This window comes from Tyto alba, unplaced genomic scaffold (assembly GCF_018691265.1).
Source record: "Tyto alba isolate M040663 unplaced genomic scaffold, T.alba_DEE_v4.0 Super-Scaffold_48, whole genome shotgun sequence".
NCBI lineage: Eukaryota > Metazoa > Chordata > Aves > Strigiformes > Tytonidae > Tyto > Tyto alba.
Window position 1 is genome coordinate 6,452,034 of NW_024881324.1, and position 12,473 is coordinate 6,464,506.

The following is a 12,473-nucleotide window of genomic DNA, read 5'->3' on the forward strand; positions in this document are numbered from 1 at the left end:
AGCTACACTAGGTTATCGAAAATCCAGCTGCTGTTATGATAGTAGCTGCCAATGCTAAAACTACTGAAGAGAATAATGAATAAGCTTCAAGTCAACTAAGACCTAAACTGATACAGTCCCCACTTAAGATACGTGGGAATACAATATATCTGTTAATTAAAAACTATCACTGATCCATAGTCACATGAAAATGAAATGCCTAGAATTCATGTGCATTGTTTAGGGTGGAAAATTAATGCCAAATCAACCTGTATGAAGACAAGCAGCTCCATTTCTATCAGTTGTCCTAGATGCATAGGAAAGTCCTATAAACTACACATACAGTTTGCAAAACAGTCACCGTTTCCTTTTCTTTCTTACATGTTCTTCCTTACATTCCTATGCAGCTCTTCAATTACATGTTTTACATAGCTGGAATGTCAGATTTTTCAGTGAACATGAAAAATTATGGTAATGATCATGAAAATTTGATTATTTTATGTAGAAGTATTTTAATGCAATTTAAGAGTCAAAGTAACAAGTCCACCACCTTTCATTCATCAAAACAAGCACACAAACAACAACAACAAAAAGGCAGAATAAGAGAGAAAGTAGCCAAACAAGGTGACCGATAATTCTCTAGACCTCTATTTTTAGGAAAATCAATACAAAAATATCCATTAAAAGATGTCACTATTAAATTTTAAAATCTAACAAAATACTTCCTTGGATATTAAATTATTACTTGTAGTTACAAAAGCTTTGCAGGTGAATATAACATTTGTCTTAAGGTCAGCATAAGTAAACACATTACGATACACTCTTACTTCTCACCATTAGCTCTATTAAGGGAAATAACTTTGAAATTATCCTAGAAATCATCAATCCCATAAACCAGATAAGAGTATTACTATACCGATGTAAATGTACATCAGCTATAGGACATAAAATACTTATTTAAAAGAAAACAAAACACAAACAACCATTCACATTTGCTGGTGCTGGATCTTCTCCAGTACACAAAGTATACAGTGCTCAAAAGCCACATTAAAGAGGACTTCAATAACTTCAACTTCAAGCAGTCTATATATAGTAGTTTAAGTATAAGAAGTAATTTAAGAATGTATTATTTGAAAAAGATTAGGAATATATTGACAAATTAAAAGCATGTCATGCAGAGATTTAAGATGCTTATAAAAGCTCAAGAAAAGGGGCAAACCACATCAAGGGGCTTACAGAAAACTCAAAGACTTTGAAAGCTTAAAGAAGCTCATTCTTTTTCATACCTTAATTATGAAGTTACAAGTAATTGTGTTTTCAGCCACAAGTTCTTGACATTGCAAAAAACCCAACACTGTTATTTTCTCAAATATTAGTAAACTTACTTTTCTTTAAGAAAATCCACTACTTGTTTGAAGTCTGCCACGCAGTATTCTCTTTTCATGTCCATGAGCACACTGTCAGAGGCTGACTGGACCGGTATGTGTAGGAAAGCATATACTCTTGGATGACTGAGAATCTTTGCCATTTCCTAAGAGTTATTCAAAAAGAAAAAAAGCCTTAAAGCATTATGAAAACAATACACAGAACTCCTTTAAATTAACATATGGGAAAGTATCAGCAGTAACACTTTTGAAACTCAAACAATACTGAGTTGCATCAGCCCAGTTTGAAACAGTACGGATAGGTGAAAATATTTGGAAGCAATTTTTTTTTTTTAAAGAAAATAAGAAGCAAGCTATGGGATTGCGTTTATTTTGAGATAGAGATGACATTCCCTACATACTATTGATTATCTAATTAAGACAAAATTTTAGAGGTAAAGTATTGTGAAATTTGGTGCTTTCAGACAGTGGCTGTTTTCAGTTTCAGAAAATGGCAAGGGTTAGCTGCTTTCTTGTCAAAGAAGTTCTCACATACCAATATGAGAATGTCTTTAATCGGACTATCCTTAAAGTTGGCCATTTGCTGATTAAGGTGTATCTGGCCATTTGCAAACCTGCTCCAATACTGGTCTGAAATATGTTATCTGGCTTATTTCAGGTAAGACTCCAGGAATTAAAAGTGTTTGACTACAAAATGAGTACAATTAATGAGGGGGCAGAGTGACATCTTTAAAAGAGACAGGTGATGTTATACATTTTATATAGATAGAAAGCAAACAGAGTAAAACCCCCGACTGAGACTTGGCAGGGTTGATGAAGCATGAGATGGAGAATAGAATACGCTGGTCACATTTCTTTCATTTTTATTATTTACAGAATTAAGGACCCACACTCCAGCAAGAAAGTTTAAATATTTTTAAAAGTTGAGACAAAACAGCATCTAGATTCTGTGCAATATGGTACAATACAATCTTTACCCTGCAAAAAATAAGTGAACTTGGACAAAGGACGATATTCCAAGCACAACCAGGCTTTCCCTTTCTCTGCACGCAGTGAGCATATCGGACGCGGCCTGAGACCAAGCGCAGCACTACCTGCTCTTCTGCCCTCTGCATTCTGCAACCTCCAGTCAGCCTCACTCAGACTGTTTCTCCTGTTTTCTTGGACAGCATAGATATTCTGTCTGACAACACATACTGCTGTCAGATTGAGTTGCTGAGTTGCAACTGTATTCTTTCCAGACTGTTAATCAGCAATATTAGTCATACATCTATTTTCTCTCTGTACTTCTACAAGCTTGGCCTAGATGGCTCAAAGAGAAGGTAAACACCTTCATGCCTTTTACTTGCACGTACCCGCCTGTTAAAAGCATTGATTTTTAGACCAAGAAAAAAAAAATGCTCTCTCACCACACACCCTTCATCTGACAAATGTATCCGTACAAAACCTGAACTCTCTAAAATCACTTTTGAAAGTTTCTAAGATCCTATTGCATAAATGTCTAAGAAGTCATTAATTACTCACTGGAATATCTACTCTGTCTCAGGTATGTAAACATTACAATAACAACCATACTGGAAATGGAGGGCGTACAATTTGATGCACGGGAAGGCTGTGTGCAGTGAAGCCGGAGGTAGCTGGCTTCTTGAATAAAAGAGTAAAGACACCTAACATTTGCATCCATACAGATGTTATGTGTCCATTTCAAATGGAACCATTGGCCTATGCCTTTACTCATTTTAGATGTTTAGATAGAATATATTTGCAAAGTGGAACTGTAGAACAAGTTTTGTAAAATAAAGTAAGAAAATTGGGAAAACTTTCCTTCTCTTTTAAGCTTTAGAAAACACTGTAAAGGTAGTTTATATGAAGCATCCTAGTAGTCAGCTGTGATTTTTTTTGCTTATCAGTAATAAAAGAAGTTTCTAAAATACAAGACAAGGCAAAAGGGCTGGAACATAAGCTATGTAGCACAAGCCTATTATTCTGCTTATCTCCTAGTTCAAAGCACTTCATTCAATCTTAAAAAAATCAGATTTGCGATATAAGAAACCAATACAAGTAAAGTTCCATAAGACGTTTCTGAATCTGCCAAGTTCTTAAAGATAACTCACCCTATGACATAGAAAAAAAAATACTTCTTTCTCGACCCTCTCAAATTTGGCATCTTCTGAATAACAGCTTCTTCAATATGTGATCACTTCATGAATTCTTTTTGAAGGTTATAAACTATTAGAATTTCTAGCTACAAAAGTGTTATTTTATTCCAGCTTTTGTAAGGCTGAGGATCATTTGATAGGAAAAAAACAGATTTCTTTCCTAAACACACACAGGGGTTATTACGTTTTAGAATTTAAGATGTTGTTCTTTCCCTTTTGCATTCATAATAAATAAAACATACTTTTTAAGAGCTGCTTTTTAACCTTAAAATAGAGATTGATTCTTTCCATGATCGTAGCTACTTTTAAATTGTGTACAAAACTAGCCACACATTGCAGGACAGCAGGAACTAATAAAAAAAAAAAAAAAAACAAACCACATAATTACCTTATATTTACCTGTGTTACTGACACCATATATCGTGAAGAATGAGAAACTACCTTGTTTTACCACAAAGTTGTTAAAGTCACAAGTGAGAAATTTCTCTAGTCATGTGAAAATGCTGGTTTCATTTGTCTTCCTCTCATCTTTGCTTTAAAAAAATGAAAATTCTGCTCCAAAGTATGAAAAGTGAAAGTCAAATCCTGAAGTCTAAAAAAGTGCTTTCCTATCTAGAGGATGTCAAAAAAACACCCTACCGACCCCAAACCCACTAGAGTTGCTTATCTTACAGTAATGTGCAGAATCCTGCTGGTCTCACATTTGATCTTCTCCAGCAGGATGTGGCCAAGAGGGAGCTTTCAGCTACACTTCCAGCTACACTCCTGGTAAGAGGAACTAAACCAGTAGTGTTCAGCAGCCATACTTAAACAAGACTCTAGTCAGAACTGTTTCTTCTAGTTATCGCCCATTTGAAAGAAAAAAAAAAAAAATCATACACCTTCTGCAATCACTGTTGTTGATATCTTTCAGGGTTAAGAACACAACTGTTGTCTTTTAAAGTCATTTCCCTTGGTTCTGTTTTAATAGGACACAAAATGCCTGGCATTAGTTAACTGAACTTTTCAACTGTCACTACAGGTCATCGTATGCAGTAAGAGCCAGGAGTGTAAGCTCAAAAACCTTATTAACAACTCCACTGCACCATTTTGTTTTAGAAAGATGCACATCAGTCCCTCAATATCGAAGAACTCGCACTCTTTAGAAAGTAAATTGCCTGTCATAGGGAACACACATCCAGCACACACATTACCTATCGGGGATCCCTAACACAGCCTAGCCGCTGTGGTCACAGGTTTCAGGTATGTTCTAGACACCCAAAGCTCCTTCTAGAGAACTCTTTTTAGCGTGAAGTCCTTCCTTTGCTTACTTTGTACACCTAAAGCTACACAAAATATGCTGCACGTGCTTTAAGCACTGAAGTCCTACTGCGTATATTTCTCTATTTTCAGGCACAGATCTGAACTGAAGGATCTACTGATAAACTGATTTCTCACCAAGTACTTCAGGATCATAACTATTAACGTGGTGAATTTAGCAGAACACAAATTATTAACACAAACCAAACACAGGACAGAAATACCTCATGACCCACTGTTTCTTTGCCATTCACTTTTATGTACCACTGGTGTTCTTAAATTTACCTTTTGTGAAGAGAAACTCAGAGTGAGCAGGTCAGAAGGAAACAGAATAATGAACTAAAGTTTTGCATGATTACATCAGAAATTTGGATAAATCAATCTTCCAAACTTTGTAAGTGTTCAGATTAAATATCACATTCTAACCCAGAGCCTTAAGGTAAGAATATTCCAATTTTACCTTTTTTTTTTCCTTATACCTAAAACTACACTAAAGTACTTCACCTCACAGGTTTGATTAAATTACAGCTATGGGCTGAACAGTCATATACTTAGTCAATGCTGACAGATTTTCCCACACCACAGATTGCACACAGAATACTAGATTTCATCACTTAATAAAACTATTAGTTAATATCCCAGAGAGAACTTGTAGGACATCATGGGCTAATGCATAATTGTACTTTACAGTGTCTCAACATTCTAAGCTTAACATCTGTTTCCTGTTGTGTTTTATAAACATATATATATATATAATTTCTTTTATTTTTTTTATTTTTACAAAGTGCTTTGCACTACTAGATGTAATTGCATATTTCAGTTAGAAGGAAAAATGCAATATAGAATTTTATTTCCATCTGGAAACAATAAATGAACAACTTTTTGAAATTAGATGACCGTGAAAGAAAATTTCTGTCTTTAATCATGGCTGAAACAGCTGATTGCCTTTTCCCCCTATCCCAAGGAATCTAATGACACGTCTGTGAATGGAGGGAAGCACTACACAAAAAATGACATTTTGTGTAGGAACAAAGAGGTGAAAGAGTAGCACAATTTGTTTTAAGCTGACTTTACAAAAAATAAAAGTAGTCTACATTTGGAATCTAACAGTGCATGTGAAATATCCTTTAGGATACTCATCACATAGGAAGGATTTTTTTCCAGTTCTTCACAGCTGGAGTACATCAGAACAGAAGGCACATTGCCAGAAAGATTTTTATCTAGTCAGTATATTTTGTCCTAGCAATTACAATACACAAATTTAACCACCTAACCAGAAAATCACTCCTCCTGTTTGTAATGACACCACACGCAGCCATAGAGAATCACAGAGACAATAAACACCAGTATCTGTGCATCTTTATGACAGTACCAGCAAGTTGTTCAGGCAGTCATTCTTTCCCCTAACCTAAAGTAAGCAAAAATCCAGTTTTTGAATACTGCCTCGTGTTTGAGTCATGATGATCTGAATAACTTGCTTCCTAGCAAAAGGATTTTGTCCTCTGCCAGCAGTGAAGCCCAAAGAAAACCTCATCCACATGGAAACATGATAAAATGGCACTCCCTCAAAATTTTTTCCCCTCGTGGCAGATGTTAGGTTGGGATATGTCACGAGGGGTGTCCGCTGACTGTTGTCTTTCAGAAGCCCAGTGGTGCCACCACCAGCACGGCCTGGATAAAAATCAAGTGGCTGCGGTCCATTTTCTAAATTCCCCTGCTGCAGAGCAGTTCAGGAACAGATGTGATCTAGTGAGGCAGGCATGGCAACGATGACACAGTCTGATCGGGTCTGGAAAGCCTGGAACAGTTTTGCTAAAACAGCCGAACAGGGAGCCTCTCCCCCACTTCCCGCCCCCCATGAGTAATGGGGCTGTAAAAACCTAAGAACGTGTAGGATGTATAATCACAAACCTCCCCAAGGACACTGGTTGGAAGGCAGTGCCTCCCCCTCATCTGTATATGAAGTAGGAGAGATGTAATGAAGCCATATGATGGGCAAGCTTAGCGGCAACCTCTACCCACGTAATATGACATGAGTTACGCCCAGGCCTTTATCCTATCATTAGGATAAAGGGAGGTCACACTGGAGCAGTCGGAAACCCACACACTTTTGACCAATGTAATTTGAACGTTAAAATCAAATCTTTGGGTTGCCAGATGGAGGGCAAAGATCTGTTTTGTCATATGGGAAAAATGCCTTCTACATTACCAAACAAAAAAGTGGTATTAGCTCAGGCCACCCTTAGAAGTGAATATAAACCAGACTGCAAGCCGTGATTTGCTGATGGGAAAACTGCCCATGAGAGCCATATGCTCGGCCCTGGCTGCTCCCAGCTGTGCTCCTAGGTGTGGGATCTCCCTGCTGCTTCCAACCTCAGAAAACAGACAATCCTAGCTAGCTAAGCAGTATTTTTTTTTTTTCTCCCTCGTGGCTACACATTAAGCCTCATCTCTTAAAAAACAAACCAAGCCATACCCCAAACATCTACATGCCTTCAAAAACTTGCCACATCATCTCTTTTAAAAACATGGACAGGGTAACAGGTGTTCTTGAAAAAGAAAAAAAAAAAAGTGACATTCAGATAATACCACAATACAATACTGTATTTCATATTTCAAAGCTTCAGTTGAGGTTTGCTGCATCTCTCCCCATGAGCCAGTACACAAACAAGGAAACACACAGCACCAAATATTAGCGGCCTGATTTTTAAGCACAGAAATATCAAGACCTCTCCTATTCAGTTAACAAGTACATATGTTTCTCTCCAAGATATGACTCTTAACCTGGATATACATGGTATACCCAAGAATAGAAAGAGTCTCTTTGCAGAGTAAAGAGTCTTTTGCATTTATCTGACAAAACCAGGAATTCCCAGTATGGATATCCCCGGGTTGTTGAAACAATTCACAGTAAGAAAAGTGGTGCCCCTATCACAACCTGCTTCTAATATTGAAGTAGGAGTGACTTTACACTGGGTAGATGCAGATAGCTTATTACTCAGTCTGTATGGAGCTGTGAGCCCAAGGACAGCATCTGAGTCCCTGCAAGTGTGTCACCAAAACACAGCTGACTCAGCAACACATTCAGCACGAATAGCAGCACACTGATTTCCTCAAGGTATTGCTCACCTTCAGTTCTCACACAAACTGATGGAAGTTGTGTGGTTGGAAACACACAGTAAATGGTTCGGTGCTTTCAAAGATGAAAACTGTTTCTGCTGCAGCCATCATTACAATCCTAAAGAGACTTTGTGGATCTTCAGAATGCTGTTTGTCCAGTTTCAATAAGTAGATTCACTTTAAGATAAAGTGTACGTTTAATTAATGGTGATATTGATGGCTTAATGACTTAAAGCCAGCCAGTGAAATAGCTAATGCTAATTCCTTGTGAAATTATTAATTCTGATGTGCAATACACACTTTTTCATCTTCTCCATGGTGGGCTCTGAGTTTTTATCATTAAGCACTCCTCAAATGAAGTATTTTTTTCCAGAAGTAAATGAATACTCCTCTTTTCAGTATGTGTATGAAACACACATTGGGAAGTTCCCTAAAAAGGTGATTTATTGCAACAGCACACTGCTACTTTTAATAACTCTCTGTCTCAATCATCCTTTATGCTAATAAAACCTTGAAAATGCAATAAAGCGTGGGGAGGCACACACTTACAACAGGCGAGTACTGTCACACGACCTTTTTGTCTTCAGAAACCTGGATGAGTGAAACAGATTGCTAGTTTCATCCATACTATGCATTTGTTCACCACCTCAAAAATGAGAATCCCATATGATATAAAAGAATTGATTGTTTCTGCTCAGAAGGAGGTCATAGAGTGAATGGCACACCCCACCAGAGTTAGTTGCAGAGACAGAGCAGTGCCAGGAAGCCTCTCTACTGTTTCCCTCTATTTCAAACAAGCAAGTACAATACCTCAAATAGCATCTGCTTTAGCAGGCTACAGTGGAAGGAAAATGGTAGAAAGTTTTAATCAAAACCTAAATCTTTAGGCAAGTGCTGTCACTTTCTTTTTTCTTGTAGATAGCCAAATCGCTGAGCTAAATTTCATAGCAAAACAATAAAAATATACAAAACCATAATGACAAGATCGATGGCATAGAACTTACATTCTTCAGCAGCTCTTGCACATTTACCATAACTAAACTAATTGAATTCAAAGACTGGGTAGAAAAGATTTTATGTCTTTTCCTCAGTCCACGACTGTACAGAAACCCAAAGCCAGTATTAATGTGCAGTTTTATTGAAGTTTCTTGAACACATATTTCCTTTTTCTCATTCTTAAAGAATAACTACCTCAAAAAAAAAAAAAAAACAACAAAAAAACAAAACAAACAAACAAAAAAAAAAAAACAAAAACAAAACCCCAAAACCTCACCCAACAATTTTTTTTAAACAAATGCCAAAGCCTAATGAAGCAAGCGGTCTTACTGAAGATTATATAGATGATGTTGCAAAGCACAGTGAGTGTGACAGCTCATCTATCAAAGAAAACAAAAGGGTTTATGCATCTAAACTAAATAGAAGCTTTTGGAGCAGCATGGAGAGTAGCTGGTAGAACTTTACTTATTATAATAAAAATAACTAGGAAAGTGAGATCTTATTTGCTTTTCAATGAAGGCAGAAATATTAAGGAGATGTCAGTTTGTCATGCAAGGTATATATTTGACAATAGCATCTACCGCAATGCCTTGAAGTGCATGGCAACTGCTAAAATTCCCACTTTATTTAGGAGAAATGCAGTTTCCCATACATGTACTACCCGTTCCTTGAACAAACTGCTCAGTTAATGGTGATTTTTATTTTCTGCTGGCAATCCACAGCTCCAAAGGTCTGCTGGGCTGAAACAGTATTGTAAGCAATTGACAGACAACCTGACACTCAGCACAAGATTGAGTGTGGATGTGTCTGCATTTAAATGCTCTTCATTCTTGTGATATCTAACAAGAGAAACAGTCATGAACATATCATAGTTAAGGCACAGTTAACATGCAAAGCTTTAACTGGTCAAGCAATGTGCAACTTAATGTGAACCCCCTTTTGCAACATCCTTTTTTATGAACAGATTATTAAATACAGCAGCAGAGCACTAGATATATGTATATAATATTCTGTCTCAATGGAGAACAGAATCTTGCATAAAAGCAGTTCTTTCTATGCATTTCTCAAAGCATTTCTCCGGCTAGTGTTACAATGAATGGGAGCTTCATTCCCAGCACCACAAATATTCCCTTCTACATTGTCTGGAAGCAAACCTTCAGTGTTCATCAAAGTTCCCTATACAATAACATTGTTGAAGTTTTTGAGAGCACCCAAGATTCACGAATACAACATAAAACGTTCCAGAAGAGTAAGATGGGTTCTTATTTTGACATTTGTTAAGCCAAATCATATTCCACCAGCTGGAAGCAAATGTGTCACCAAGCATTTATGGACATTAGGACCCGCTGAGTCTGAGATCTTAAAACTCTAGACTAGAGAAAGTGGTGTGTCAAAATGTATCTCAAAGCACAACAGAGATTCATCCCTTTCCTAACCCCATAATACTCAAATTCACTCCGGGGTGAGTTCACCACTGAAAAGGCTCCCATGGCACTATGTCTTAGAGAGTAATTTCACGGAAATGTGCTATATTTGGAAATCCCAAAGAAAAAGAATGCTTTAAAAGGAAGAACAGGAGAGACAGAGGATTTTATTGCTAAAAAAAGAAGCAGCTGGAATACTCAGAATAAGAAAAGATGCAGACGCAGCCTCCATAGGACAAATAAACATTTCACATAATACCAAAGGAAACAGCAAGCATCTCTTCCTACCCCTTTCTTTTTTATTTATTAGAAGCTCAGATGCAACTGCCTCTCTCCTCTTCCCCTTAGTATCTGAGAGTTCTTTCAATTTAACTGCTAGCAAGACAAACACAGTGTGCATCTCTATACAAGTATATAATTACAGCAAGGGAAAGTCGCATGGTCCACCGACTACAAAACACTACAAAACTCACAGTAATAAGAGGTCAGGGGCTTTACTATTCATTTATTTAAATGTATGCCACAGTTTTCATTTTTTCTGGTCAAATCAACAGATTTTAATTGGCGCTTTCAAATGCAGTGGTCTATGAAAATGACAAAAATAATACTAGAAACAAAACACATACATGCCCTAAAGGCCTTTTAATTCCTGAAATCATGCTGCCTTTTTATTTGCTGTTGAAGAATGTGTGCATATTATTCCCTTTTTAAACACATTTCAAATCAGCTTACAATCTCGCTTATTCAAAACTCAAGGTTATGCACAGTGCTCAAAAATGTTTGGTGCCCTCATAGGTAAAATGAACAATATGGAAAAAAGTGATTTCATAATTTCACTGTAATACATATCTGTGTGCCATGTCAGGGCATGTTTGAGGAAGTCATCTGTAGGGGATCAGCTTCAATGAGGTTAAGGAACATAAACACCAAGCTGACATGAAAAATCAAAGCAAATGAGCAAAGAAATGCTATCGTGACTTGTGGTACACTTGGCACACCTTGTGCATTTAAAGACACTGCCGCCATGCAGGCTCCATCTCAATGGCTGGTGTTTCACTCAACTGTCCTGAATTAATAACGGAGATAAAGCCCACAGATGGCATATGGTATGGTTTGAGACAGACTCATTTTGACAGGTGACAAAGACGACTCCTCATCTAGTTATGTGAAATTAAGTACTTACAGGAATGGCAGGTGTGAACTGCCTCCTTTATACAGATTTGGAAGCATCCCATCACTCACAGAAAGTGCTGTACTAAAATCTCAGACAGACAACTCTGGAAATACAGTTAGTGTTCAATCTGCAAGGGAGCTAAGCGAGCCCTTGTCCTTTTACATTCTGCATGATCTACAGTCCCTTTCAATTTGGACAGAGCCCCAGATACTGAACAAGAAAATGAAGTTAAAAACCTAAGGAAAAGTGAAATACATTCAAGGCGAAAATTAGTCTCTAAACACTATGCTGCTAACAATAATTCATTTCAACCTGCTATATATTTGGCCTAATTTTTTACTTTTCAGACTAACTTCTGTTCACTGTTTATCTACCACTACTGTTTTCATGGATTTTCCCCAATCCTGCCTCGTCATCAGTCACTGCAACTGGATGTAAAATGCTGTCTGACTAGAGCACTAGCCAACAGCTCCATAATATGATTGTAGAATCAATGTCTGGAGGTTACTTCTAAAGCAGGATGTACACCTTAGGTATTTTTGGTACATGTTGATACTACAGGACAACAACATTTTTGCCATCTGGCAGTCTGTGTAATTCAAATCATAGCTCAGTGCAAAGACATGGGTAAGAGTACACAAGGAAACTGTTCACACGTGCATTCATGGCAGGTTTTGCTAGGACTATAAAATGGATCCTAATATTAACCTTTTCCTTCACCGTTGACATTAAATAAAAAAATTCTGAGCTAAAACATTTTTCCCTGACCGTAGTTCATGTCCGTTTACTAAAAGTTTCTGCCACATAGATAAAATCCCAAGTTTTCCACAATGTTATGTGGCATCAACATATTATGAGAGGACAAACAATGGACAAGGGCACGTATCTCAAAATCTCAGTTTGAGACCAAACTGCAAATAAGTGAGCTGTCATGGTG

The 12,473-nt window shown here is 37.2% G+C and overlaps 1 protein-coding gene across 4 annotated transcripts in view; it reads right to left on the reverse strand.

The window, feature by feature from the left end:
• The window catches only part of CDKAL1 (CDK5 regulatory subunit associated protein 1 like 1), a 432,929-nt gene that overhangs the window by 142,349 nt on the left and 278,107 nt on the right, over positions 1 to 12,473 (reverse strand). For all 4 annotated transcript variants that reach the window (XM_042806719.1, XM_042806718.1, XM_042806720.1 and 1 more), the window contains one exon: positions 1,365 to 1,510. In XM_042806719.1, the coding sequence (XP_042662653.1) occupies positions 1,365 to 1,510 (146 nt within the window). The remainder of the gene's footprint in view (positions 1 to 1,364; positions 1,511 to 12,473) is intronic.